An 11,266-nucleotide genomic window follows, 5' to 3' on the forward strand; every position below is an offset into this window, starting at 1 on the left:
GGGATCACAATTTCTGTGGATGTTACAAGATCCTGTGCTCAAAGAAAGACTGCCTTCACAATTATCAAGTTGGATAACAAACAAATCAATTCGTGTAACAAAGCAGCAGAAGAAGGTATTGCTAATGTAATCTAATTCTTCTGTTATCACAAAGGAAAAATTGAATACTTCATAATTGCTGCATACAGATACTGTCCCATAGTGAGGCTTATATATGGCCAAAGCAGTAAACTAGTAGGTACAGGTGTCCTTGAACAAAGTCCAGATGGCTATTTAGCAAGTCCATTATCACTTCGTCATAAAATACAGATATTATTAAACACATATTGCAATGACCATATGAATTTTGATGATGGCAGTTGTTGCAGCTATCCTGAACCAGCAACCACTTTGCAACTACTAAGTCTGTCTGCACTTGCATTATGGTAAAAAATTATACTTATTATTTGTATGCTAAAAGTGTGCTTTATAAAGAAAATAAGTATGATAATTTGCGATAGTATAACAATAGGAGGAGCAGTGGGATTATACAGAAAATTTTGCAAATATCGTTCGGAAATGTTCTATTCTCATGTTAGTATGGAAGAAACAGAAGATGCAGAGGAAGAAGGTGCTTCAGAAGTCACTCAAGTTAAACAGTCTGAAATGCAAGATTTGTATACTCTCATCATGTCATTGGCTCTTTTCTCGATTATACTAGCATATTTTTACTTATGTGACAGGTAAGTAATGGCATGTTTGACTGAATTTGCAATTTTCTCTGTATATAACTTTTTTTCAATAACTTCATTTACTTTTATTTTATTCACAGAACAAATTTTTTCATGAAGGAAAATAAAATTATAGCGAATTCAGCTTTTGGTTACCACTTGGGTATATCTTGGCCCTTGGATTATTTTTTCACCGAAGATCGTGAAAGAGGACCAAGTGCATTAAATAGAGAACAAACAGATGAATGGAGAGGTTTGATGCAAGCGGTTGTACTCATATATCATGTTACTGGTGCCAAAAACGTTTTACCCATTTACATGTACTTAAGATTAATTAACTCAGCTTACTTATTTTTGTCTGGATACGGGCACTTTTGTTATTTTTGGCAAACTGGTGATGTATCTCTTGTCAGATTTGCTAGAGTATGTATCAGAAAAATTGTGTATTTTATATCATTAAAGTTTTCTTTTTTTTTTATTAGAAACAAAACTAACCTCTATGTTTCAGGTCATGTTCAGACTAAATTTATTGACAGTATCACTATGCCTTTGTATGAATAGACCATATCAATTCTATCACTTTGTACCGTTGGTATCGTTTTGGTTTTTAGTTATTTACTTTCTGACTTGGTTGCCACCCAGAATATATTCAGGAAGTTTGGCAGAATATGGTCCGAGAGTCTTGCTGTACTTTGCTCTGAAGCTTTTGGGACTTGTGTCGATAATCACCATATTATACATGTCAGAGGTAATAGGAAATCTTTAGAACGCATCAGAATTTCTAAATATAACGCACTTCATTAGTGCAGGTGTTCTTTTGAGAAAGTTTTCGTCACGAGGCCATGGAAGGCATTATTCGTGACGACCGATGACGATATTCGCGAATGGTGGTCTCGCTGGAGAGTCGATAGATACAGCGTGGCTTGGGCTTGACTTTCGGAGCTGGTCTTGTAGCTCTTCAAAGAATAGATCACATTCCGGGTACAGCTTTTATCTTCTTTATTGGCATTAGTTTCCTTGATAGCATATACTACTTTCACGATTTTGTGCCATTCCGTCGCAGAGTGTGAAGAAATCCACTCTTACGTCGCTTTTATTCCGGTAAATCACCTAACTTCTTTTCTTATTGTACTTTTAGTTGTGTATCTAATTATTATTTGATTGTAGATTATAGGATATATCGCTCTACGAAACGCATCGTTGGCATTACGTGGAAAACATTCCGCACTTTTAGCTGGATTAGGTAGAATAAGTTTGGAAACTTTAGTTGCACAGGGTCACATATGGCTGGCGGCAGATTCGCACGGAGTGCTCGTATTGTTACCGAGATTTCCAGTATTAAATTTATTGATTACATCGTTTATTTTCATCTGCGCTAGTCATGAAGTAAATACTAGTTGCTTCCCATATTACTAAGATATGTGATTGTAACTGCAAATATATATTGTCTAATGGAAATTTTGCTTTTCAGATTCATAGATTGACGCATGTACTAGCACCATATGCAGTACCAAATGATTGGAAATTGGTAGCTCGTAATTTATTATTATTTATCACTATATTAGTACCTATCGGCATTCATGATGGAATGTTTTAACAAATAAAATTATCTTTATAAAAATAAGAAATATTAGCAGTATTAACATGCAGAAAACAAGATTTCGTAAATCATACGTAATAGTTTGTGAAAAATAATGGTCAGCAAAATTAAATGAACATGTGTATCATGCTTATAAGGCGAAACAATTGCATATCATCACAATGTGTATTAACATGAAACTTCATTTGGACTATTTTAGAAATAGAGCATAAACAAAAATAATATTAATTTATTTATATTATATCTTATTTGTAATTCACACAATTTGCAATTTTATAAAACTCAGTTTTAAATTACAATACATATAAGGCATCTTAAATTAAATATACCATGGCAAATGTATCATTAATATTAGTCCTTACAAGAAATAATTCTAATATAAAAATAAGAATTTTAGTACAAGGGAAAACCTGTAAGTAATGGTCATTTTATTTAATTTATTACTTAAATTATTTTCATGTTGATAATTTTGTAAATTCAACTAGTCAACTTAATTGTTAATTATTCACGTGTTATATTTTACATGGCTTGTGTATATATCATAACCAAGAGATATCATATTGTCATAGAGTACTCTATATCGTGTAGGAAGGAAATAAAAATTAATAACTTGTGCTGGAGGCCATATAATCCACTCAGCTATATAGAGTCTGTGTGCTTTTGCTTGGATTTCTTCCTTCAATTTTGCTAGATTGCTATTCTCTAACATAGCTAATGTTAGGAAAAATATACTTATACAAACAGGTGAACAAATCAATTGATCTATAACCACCTTTCTTAGAACTATATTGAGCGTATGTCCAGTTATTTTAATATCCAAGAAATTGTACCAATAATGACAAAATATCCCAATGGATGTACCAGATATAGCCATGTTTTTTGTTCTAGTAAAACTCCATTTGTCCCATTGGCCCTAACATAAAAATGTTATTATAATATAAAAATTTCAAAAATGTTATGTTATAATTATAATCATTAAACCTTTAATATTTCATAATGCTGTTCTATAACATCTCCTGTACCAGATAGAAAAATTGATATTCCTACATTTGTATATAATAAATTTTTAGATGAAAATAAATGTTCTTTTAGTATATTCACTCTACCAAAAACAAGTCCTATTCCTCTAGCGATGTTCATCGCCTAAAACATAAAATATTATTATCATATATAGTATTTTAAGTGCAGCATTATTTGATTCTAGTTTTAATTAGTAAAATTTATAACCTCAACGCGGTAATATTTCTACGATATTTGCTATAATAAAATCCAAAGAAAAGTAAAATTATTTCCTCAATGAACAACTTTGTTATTCTCTTCGTCTTATAATTATCAGATATCACATACCATAATTATTATCTGTGATCTCGCGAAAATTTAATATTTAAGTAGATGTATATATAGCCAAACTTGAGTAACCAGATTTGAAGCAGAACCTGATGCTACCAATTTTTGATGGCAAATAAGCAACATATTTGATGCAGGAGCTGTTATATTAAATCCTGCTGCCAAACTATCGCCAAATATGCGACAGAACCTGCTATCGGACAATTGCTGCAGATTTGCAGCAAAACTGTACAGAGCTTGCAGCGGCAAATTGGTGGCAGACCCTGTTATATTGCAGGCTCTGCGCGATTTTTGCTGTAAATTTGCACATAATGGGTGCATTCAATGCTACAACCGCTTACTGAGCGCTCAATGAGCTTTTACAGTTGAGTATATTCCTTTAGATTTGGAAATATATACTAATCAGATGCAAGTGCTCACTTAGCGCTCAATGAGCGGTTGTAGTACTGAATGCACCCATCGGGTACGTTCAGCGGAGAAAACCGCTCAGTGAGCGATTAATGACTATTGGTCCTTACTGTTAGATCCTTACATTCAGACCAATAACGTTGACGAATTACTCAACAGTTGCGCAACTGTTGAGTGTCGTGAACGCACCCAATGGCCGCGTTCAGTAGACTCAACAGTTGGACAACATTACTAGATTTTCCACCGAATCTTGCTCCTGATTGGTAAATACTTCTGGGTCTATGAAGAATCTAAAAGAATGCTCCAATCACAGACAATAATCAGTAAGCGCTCACTGATAATTTTGTTCTACTGAACGCAGCCAATGGCTGCATTCAGTAGACTCAACAGTTGAGACATCAGTTTCCGATGGATCGAACTCCGCTATGAATTTTCCACTGAATGGGTGCATTCAGTACTACAACCGCTCACTGAGCGCTAAGTGAGCTCTTGCATCTGATTGGTGTATATTTTTAAATCTAAAGGAATATACCAATCAAATGTAAAAGCTCATTGAGCGCTCAGTGAACGGTTGTAGTACTGAATGCACCCAATGGCCGCGTTCAGCAGACTCAACAGTTGGACAACATTACTAGATTTATCACTGAATCTCGCTCCTGATTGGTAAATATTTCTGAGTCTATGAAGAATCTAAAAGAATGCTCCAATCACAGATAATAATCACTAAGCGCTCTCTGATCACTTTGTTCTACTGAACGCGGCCAATGATCCGTTTGCGATATCGCTACTTATAATGGCTGCGTTCCGATATTCACTGCTAGCACTGAAATTCTATGGTATACGTGACACAAACTATGTATTTTCAGTACTGACAGTGAATTTCGGAACGCAGCCAAAGATGGCTACTTCCAATGTGTTGAAAAGTGAATAAGGTTAGGATTAACAGCAGAATTGTACATTTACACGTAAATTATAATAATACAGTGAAAAATATATATAATCTGACAATATATAATCTATGTGCGGATAATGTATAGATAATAAAGTTATTAAAAATTAAAGTTTTAGGTATATACAGATAAAATGGAATCAATAGCTGTTAAATTAATGTTATTATTTGCGGAAGATGGTGGAATACCCATGCATAATTTAAACAACATTATACAATCATTAATAAGACCTAATATCAACCTTAATTTAAAAAAATGTCGTGCCCGAATAAAACGTCGTAATTTGCATTATTTTGAGGCAACAATTCTTAGATTTATAGGACCAGTTTAAAGAAATGTTCAGAATAAACAGAGCAACTTGCAAAGTAAGCAACTATATACATGAAACAATTATAAAAATTAGTTAATGAATTTTGTACAATTTAATATCAAATATGAGTTTATATCTAAACTTAATTTTCTAGAGAATAGCTATATGTATCTAGAGAATAACTATTTGTAGGAGTGATTAATCAATTATATTTTGTACTTCTATTTTTATTTAATAGAATTTGTCAAATGTTATTGGACAACATCTTGCAAGATATGCAAATGAATATGCACCTCTCCAAAAAAAAGTATTATTGACAATATGGTTATTAAGCAGACCAGTAACTTTTCTAGCAGCAGGAGATAGATTTAATATACTTACAAGTTCAGCACATCATATTTTTAAAGAAATCGTTGATGTACTTGTTGACTTGATGCCAGTGTACATACAATGGCCAAATCATATTTACAAAAACACATATGTAGATGTAAGTAAACAATTATTATTATTATTATACTTAAAATCACTATTAGCAATAAGTTGAAAGGATAAAAAAAAGTTAAAATTAAACTTAATCATAATAATTTGTGATTCTTGTGTCTTTATTTACATTAGTCAATGTGTTTTATGTGGCAGATATTCGAGCAGAAGTCATTTGGGTTTCCGGGAGTAATAGGAGCAGTTGATGGTTGTCACATTCCATGCAAACAACTAAAAAACAATGCACATGACTATTACAACAGAAAAAGTTTCCATTCAATTATATTGCAAAGTACATCTTTACTGAACGTATAAAATGTATTAACTTACTAATTTAGAGAACCAGTTTGTGCGAAAATGATTACTTTTCATTATAGGTATTTGTGATCATCACAGAAAATTTATTGATTGCTTTATTGGTTTATCTGGAAGAATGCACGATGCTCGCGTATTTAGAAATAGTACAATTTATCAACGTATTATAAATGAAAGAAATCCATTATTGCTGACCGATGAACACATCATTGGGGATTCTGCATACCCGTTAATGATCAATTTAATGACACCATTTAGAGACAGGACATTTAACAGTTGCTCAGTCATTATACAATACCAGACTTAGTTCAATTCGTTCAGTAATCGAGCGAACATTTGGACTTTTAAAAGGAAGATTTCGACGTTTGAAATATTTGGATATTAAGGATATGGATCTAGGAAAAAAAATAATTGCAGCATGTTGTGTATTGCACACAATTTTATGCAAAACGAGATGGATGAATATAATATCAATGACGTGATTGAAGAAATATCTAATGAAGAAAATTTAAACATATATATAGAAAACGAAGAACGTCCACAGATAATTGCCATACAAAAGCGCGAACAAATTATGCGTAAGTTATCTCGTAATGTATAGTAAGAAGTGCAAGTGTATACATATAAAGATGTAAAAGACTGGAAATATCAAATATATAATAAAACTTTATTAAATATATTTATAATATTAACACATGTATATATATTTTTATTTTTAATAAACAGAACTCTATATTTATATATTGTACTTTGGTTTTCTCTACATAAGAAAATAATATCCATAAGAGATAAAGAGATATAATTTTTTAAAGAAACAAAAAATCAATAGCTCCTTAAATAAAACAAAATAATATTCAAAAATTTACATAAACAAAATAATTGCACAGATATATATATAAGCCAGAAAAAATTATATCTCTCTATATTAGGAACTACATATACTTTCGTCAAGAATTTCCTCTATCTCACATTTACACTTTTCCTCTATTTTGTGTTAGTACTTTTTCTCCATTTTATTTTATTTTGAGTATAAAAATACTCAATATTTTTTGTCTTTTTTAACTATACATTTTAATATTTTTCATATTTTTTATCTTCACATTTCACTTTGGTTTTCTATACATAGAAGTGTCCAACATCGATATATAATTATTTTTTAGGAAAAAGACAAAAATTAGAAAGCTCATTAAATAAAACAAACATATAATTCAAACGTCTTTACGAGCTAAGTAACTACGCAAATACAGGATGCTAAATTTCATATGTAACAGGTAAAATATCTCGAAAACTATGAAAAATATTAAAAAAGGCTAAAACACGTCTTCTATGATTTCAAAAAGAAAAGAGAATGGCATTATCAGTTTTTTATTTGGATGGCATTTTCAAGATCAGTAGAGGGTCAACCTAATTTTTTAAAATAGAAAGCCCAATTTTTTATTATATCTTCTTTTTCTACCAATTAATTTTAACAATTTTTATCTGAAACATTGTTTTATTTGCCTAATATTTTTTGAAATATTGGGTTAAGTAAAAAGTTTTGAGCGTTTTCCGCTAGATGGCTTTAGTGAGGTCGTATCTCACGATGTATACGTCGCATCTGGTCATTCTATACTGCGACTTAAAGGTGACATAACGCTTTAAAAAAAGTTCTTTGACAGTTTTGTGTTTGGTGAAGCCAGTTGTGTGTTAGAACGTTCCAAAATGGAGGTAAAAAAAGAGGAAATTCGATACATTCTTCAGTACCACTACAACCAAAGGGAAAAAGCGGAGCAGGCGGCCAAAAAAGTTTGTGCCGTTTATGGACTCAATATAGTATCGAATGCAACAGCAAAGCGGTGGTTCCAACGTTTCCGTTCTGGTAATATGGACGTCGAAGATGAGACACGCTCTGGTAGGCCAATCGTCGAAAATGTCGATAAAATCATGGAAATCGTCGAGTCGGACCGGCATGCGAGCACTTATTCCATTGCCCAGGAACTGAAGATTAGCCAGAAAACCGTTTGGAACCATTTGCATAAAGCTGGTCTTAAGAAGAAGCTCGATGTATGGGTGCCACACGAATTGACGCAAAAGAACCTTTTGGACCGAATTCATGCCTGCGATTCTTTGCTGAAGCGTAACGAAATTGACCCATTTTTTAAGCGGATGGTGACTGGCGATGAAAAATGGGTCACATACGAGAACAACAGGCGAAAAAGATCGTGGTCCAAGCGCGGTGAGCCGGTCCAAACGATCGCCAAGCCCGGATTAACGGCCAACAAGATTTTACTGTGTGTTTGGTAGGATTGGAAGGGAATCATCCACTATGAGCTGCTCCCATCGGGCCAATTACTCAATTCGGACCTACACTGTCAACAACTGACCAGATTGAAGCAGGCGATCGACGAGAAGCGGCCAGAATTGGCCAATAGGAAGGGTGTTGTGTTCCATCAAGACAATGCCAGGCCGCACACATCTTTGACGACGCGCCAGAAGCTCCGAGAGCTTGGATGGGAGGTTATATCGCACCCGCTGTATAGCCCAGACCTGGCTCCAAGCGATTCCCACATAACACCGCAATATTGCAGGAATATTACAGAAATGTTGCAGGAATATTACTAAAATATTGCATAAATATGACAACAATATTGCAGAAATATTTAATGTCCTAGGCATAAGTCTCGCAGAAATATCGCGGGAATATTGTTATGATGTTGTAGGAATATTGTCACAATATCACAGGACTATTGCCACAATGTTGTTGAAATATCGCCACAATCTTGCAGGAATACCTATGAAATATAGCCACAATACTGCATAAAATTGCAAAATATTGCCGAAATATTACTGCAATCGTGCAGGAATGTTGCTACAATATTTCTTAAATGTTGCCGCAATATTGCAGGAATATTACTGAAATATTGCATAAATATCACAGCAATATTGCAAAAATACTTAATGTTCTAGGCATAAATCTCGCAAAAATATCTCAAGCGTGGTCTACAATGGCAGTTAGCAGTAAGAAGTAAGCGTAAGTGGTAAGAAATAAACCAACCACAGTCGATTATGACAAAAATAATCAACTGTAGTTGGTCCATTTCTTACTGTTCACGCTTTCTTCTTATTGCTTACGGCCATTGTAGACCACGCTTTAGAAACACTGCGTTAAATAAAAAAATATTTCAGACAAAAGTTGTTTGACTTGAAGGGGGACATAAGACAGCGATAGCATTTTGTTAATAGATGGTACCACTTTCAAGATATTCACTGACCATCAATTTTCATAAATGAAAATCCCAACTTTTTATTATGTCTCCTTTTTCTACCAATTAATTTGAACAACTTTTGTTTGAAACATTTTTTATTTGCTTAATATTTTTTGAGATATTTAAGGAAAACTTGGTAACTTTTTCAACATTTATCTTACGATATCTCGCTAACTATTCGTCGACAAAAAAATAGTATTAGACTTTTTTATTTTATTTAATATCAAGAATATATTAATAGTGCCCTAACTTTTGTTAATTTAATAATTTTGAAATTTCCAAAGGTCGATAAGTTAACAAAAGTTAGGGCACTATTATAATAATATATTCTTGATAGTAAGTAAAAAAGTCTAATACTATTTTTTCTTTCGACGAATAGTTAGCGAGATATCGTAAGTTAGAAGTTACCAAGTTTTCCTTAAATATTTCAAAAAATATTAACCAAATAAAAATATTAACCAAATAAAAAAATGTTTCAGGCAAATTGTTCAAATTAATTGATAGAAAAAGAAAATATAACAAAAAATTCGGATTTCCATTTATGAAAATTGATTGTCAGTGAATATCTCAAAAGTGGCGCTATTTATAAACAAAATGCTATCGTTTTCTTGTCCTCCTTCAAGCCAAACAACTTTTGTCTGAAACATTTTTTGATTTAACGCAGTGTTTCTGAGATATTTGTGATGTGACATTAAAATGGGACACCCTGTATATAAATTGTTTCACACTGCAGTATTACGAGGATAATCAGAAATATTACGTGGCGGTCTGTCATGCTGGAATACAGCGGCAATATTCCTGTGATATTGCAATGAGATATATCATCGCGCAATAATGTTGTAATATTGCCACTATGTTGCCATACGATAGTCACATTGTAACATTGCAGTAATATTCCAGTTATATTGTAATATTCCAGTGATATTTGTCTGATATATCGCTTATCTGTTAAGTCAAAACGCAAATATTTTCGGTAATCATAACTTCAGAATCATAAATTTTATAAGATTTGTAAGATACTATAAACCATAATTGCTAAAAAGTTTTTATTAAAATCAGTATCTTATCATTATCATTTTTATAATAAAAATACAGATGTAATATTAACGTCTATATATATAAGACAATTTTCAATAATAGAAATATAAATATAATGATAGCATAAAGAATAATGTTTATAGAAGTTCTCAATAAGAACTTTTCACAAATCGAAAAAATTTTATGTCTTATTCAGTAAAGGATTCTGAAACTGAGTACAGCAACCGTCAATAGCGTGACTATAAACTTTGAGCTAACAGATATTAAAGAAATCGCTAATAATTCTTTTCAGGAATAATTTTTTTAAGAGTTTTCGGGTAAGCTTTTTACAATTTAACCATTTAGATCTAAACAAAACGGCGTATTTTCTTCAGTCTGTCTTCTATGAAAATCATTGATTTCTTAAAAAAAATTGTTATTTTATACCGGAAACTACAAAGATCGCGTTATTAACATTTGTACCTTAAAAATATGTGGGTAGTTTCTTTTCTAAATTTTTTTTCAATATGGCGGACTCAACATTGCAGCCGAAATCACGAATTTCATCTTATATCGATTTTTCTAACATTTTTTCACTTTATAATGCTGATTTATTCAATCTGTCTGATATATCACTCCGCAACATTGTTATAATATTCCTGCGATATTGTATTGTAGATTGATATATCATATTGAAGTATTACTGCGATACTCAGAAATATTACGTAGTGGTCTATCATGCTGGAATATAGCGGCAATATTCCTATGATATTGCAATGAGATTTTTCATCGCGCAATATTGTTGTAATATTGTCACTATGATGCCATATAATAGTCACGTTGTAACATTGCAGTAATATTTCACTGATATTGTAATCTGATAT

General features: G+C 32.2%; 3 protein-coding genes and 1 pseudogene across 4 annotated transcripts; 3 read left to right on the forward strand and 1 right to left on the reverse strand.

Moving 5' to 3' along the window:
- Nucleotides 1-19: 19 nt before the first annotated feature.
- LOC112588087 (N-acetylneuraminate 9-O-acetyltransferase-like) lies at nucleotides 20-2,368 on the forward strand (annotated as a pseudogene).
- Nucleotides 2,369-2,465: 97 nt separating this feature from the next.
- On the reverse strand, nucleotides 2,466-4,098 carry LOC112589237 (mpv17-like protein 2). Of its 2 annotated transcripts, XM_025301675.1 has the most exons (4): nucleotides 3,658-4,098; nucleotides 3,292-3,453; nucleotides 3,083-3,223; nucleotides 2,825-3,012 (listed from the first exon to the last, which is right to left on the reverse strand). In XM_025301675.1, exons 1-4 carry the CDS (start codon nucleotides 3,658-3,660, stop codon nucleotides 2,998-3,000), a joined length of 321 nt encoding a protein of 106 aa, XP_025157460.1. In that variant the 5' UTR covers nucleotides 3,661-4,098; the 3' UTR covers nucleotides 2,825-2,997. The 2 variants fall into 2 exon arrangements, with proteins under 2 accessions (XP_025157459.1, XP_025157460.1); XM_025301674.1 differs by having other exon boundaries at nucleotides 2,466-3,223.
- An 841-nt stretch (nucleotides 4,099-4,939) lies between these two features.
- Nucleotides 4,940-6,760, forward strand: LOC105190865 (protein ALP1-like). Its single transcript, XM_025301677.1, has 5 exons — nucleotides 4,940-4,997; nucleotides 5,128-5,380; nucleotides 5,564-5,812; nucleotides 5,962-6,097; nucleotides 6,183-6,760. Exons 2-5 carry the CDS (start codon nucleotides 5,351-5,353, stop codon nucleotides 6,425-6,427), a joined length of 660 nt encoding a protein of 219 aa, XP_025157462.1. The 5' UTR covers nucleotides 4,940-4,997; nucleotides 5,128-5,350; the 3' UTR covers nucleotides 6,428-6,760.
- Nucleotides 6,761-7,821: 1,061 nt separating this feature from the next.
- LOC112589236 (histone-lysine N-methyltransferase SETMAR-like) lies at nucleotides 7,822-8,403 on the forward strand. The gene has a single exon (XM_025301673.1). The coding sequence runs from the start codon at nucleotides 7,822-7,824 to the stop codon at nucleotides 8,401-8,403; it is 582 nt and encodes a 193-aa protein (XP_025157458.1).
- Nucleotides 8,404-11,266: the final 2,863 nt, after the last annotated feature.

Source organism: Harpegnathos saltator, unplaced genomic scaffold, assembly GCF_003227715.2.
Source record: "Harpegnathos saltator strain DR-91 unplaced genomic scaffold, Hsal_v8.6 scaffold439, whole genome shotgun sequence".
NCBI classification, from domain to species: domain Eukaryota; kingdom Metazoa; phylum Arthropoda; class Insecta; order Hymenoptera; family Formicidae; genus Harpegnathos; species Harpegnathos saltator.

Excerpts from the sequence above, each read along its gene's own strand:
- LOC112589237 (XM_025301674.1), bottom strand. Across the intron at positions 3,224-3,291 it reads AGCATTATGAAATATTAAAG|GGCCAATGGGACAAATGGAG; the intron begins GTTTAATGATTA and ends TTTTTATGTTAG.
- LOC112589236 (XM_025301673.1), top strand. The coding sequence starts at position 7,822 with ATGGAGGTAAAAAAAGAGGAAATTCGATACATTCTTCAGTACCACTAC.
- LOC105190865 (XM_025301677.1), top strand. The coding sequence starts at position 5,351 with ATGTTCAGAATAAACAGAGCAACTTGCAAA. Across the intron at positions 5,381-5,563 it reads TAAACAGAGCAACTTGCAAA|AATTTGTCAAATGTTATTGG; the intron begins GTAAGCAACTAT and ends TTTATTTAATAG. Across the intron at positions 6,098-6,182 it reads CCATTCAATTATATTGCAAA|GTATTTGTGATCATCACAGA; the intron begins GTACATCTTTAC and ends TTTTCATTATAG.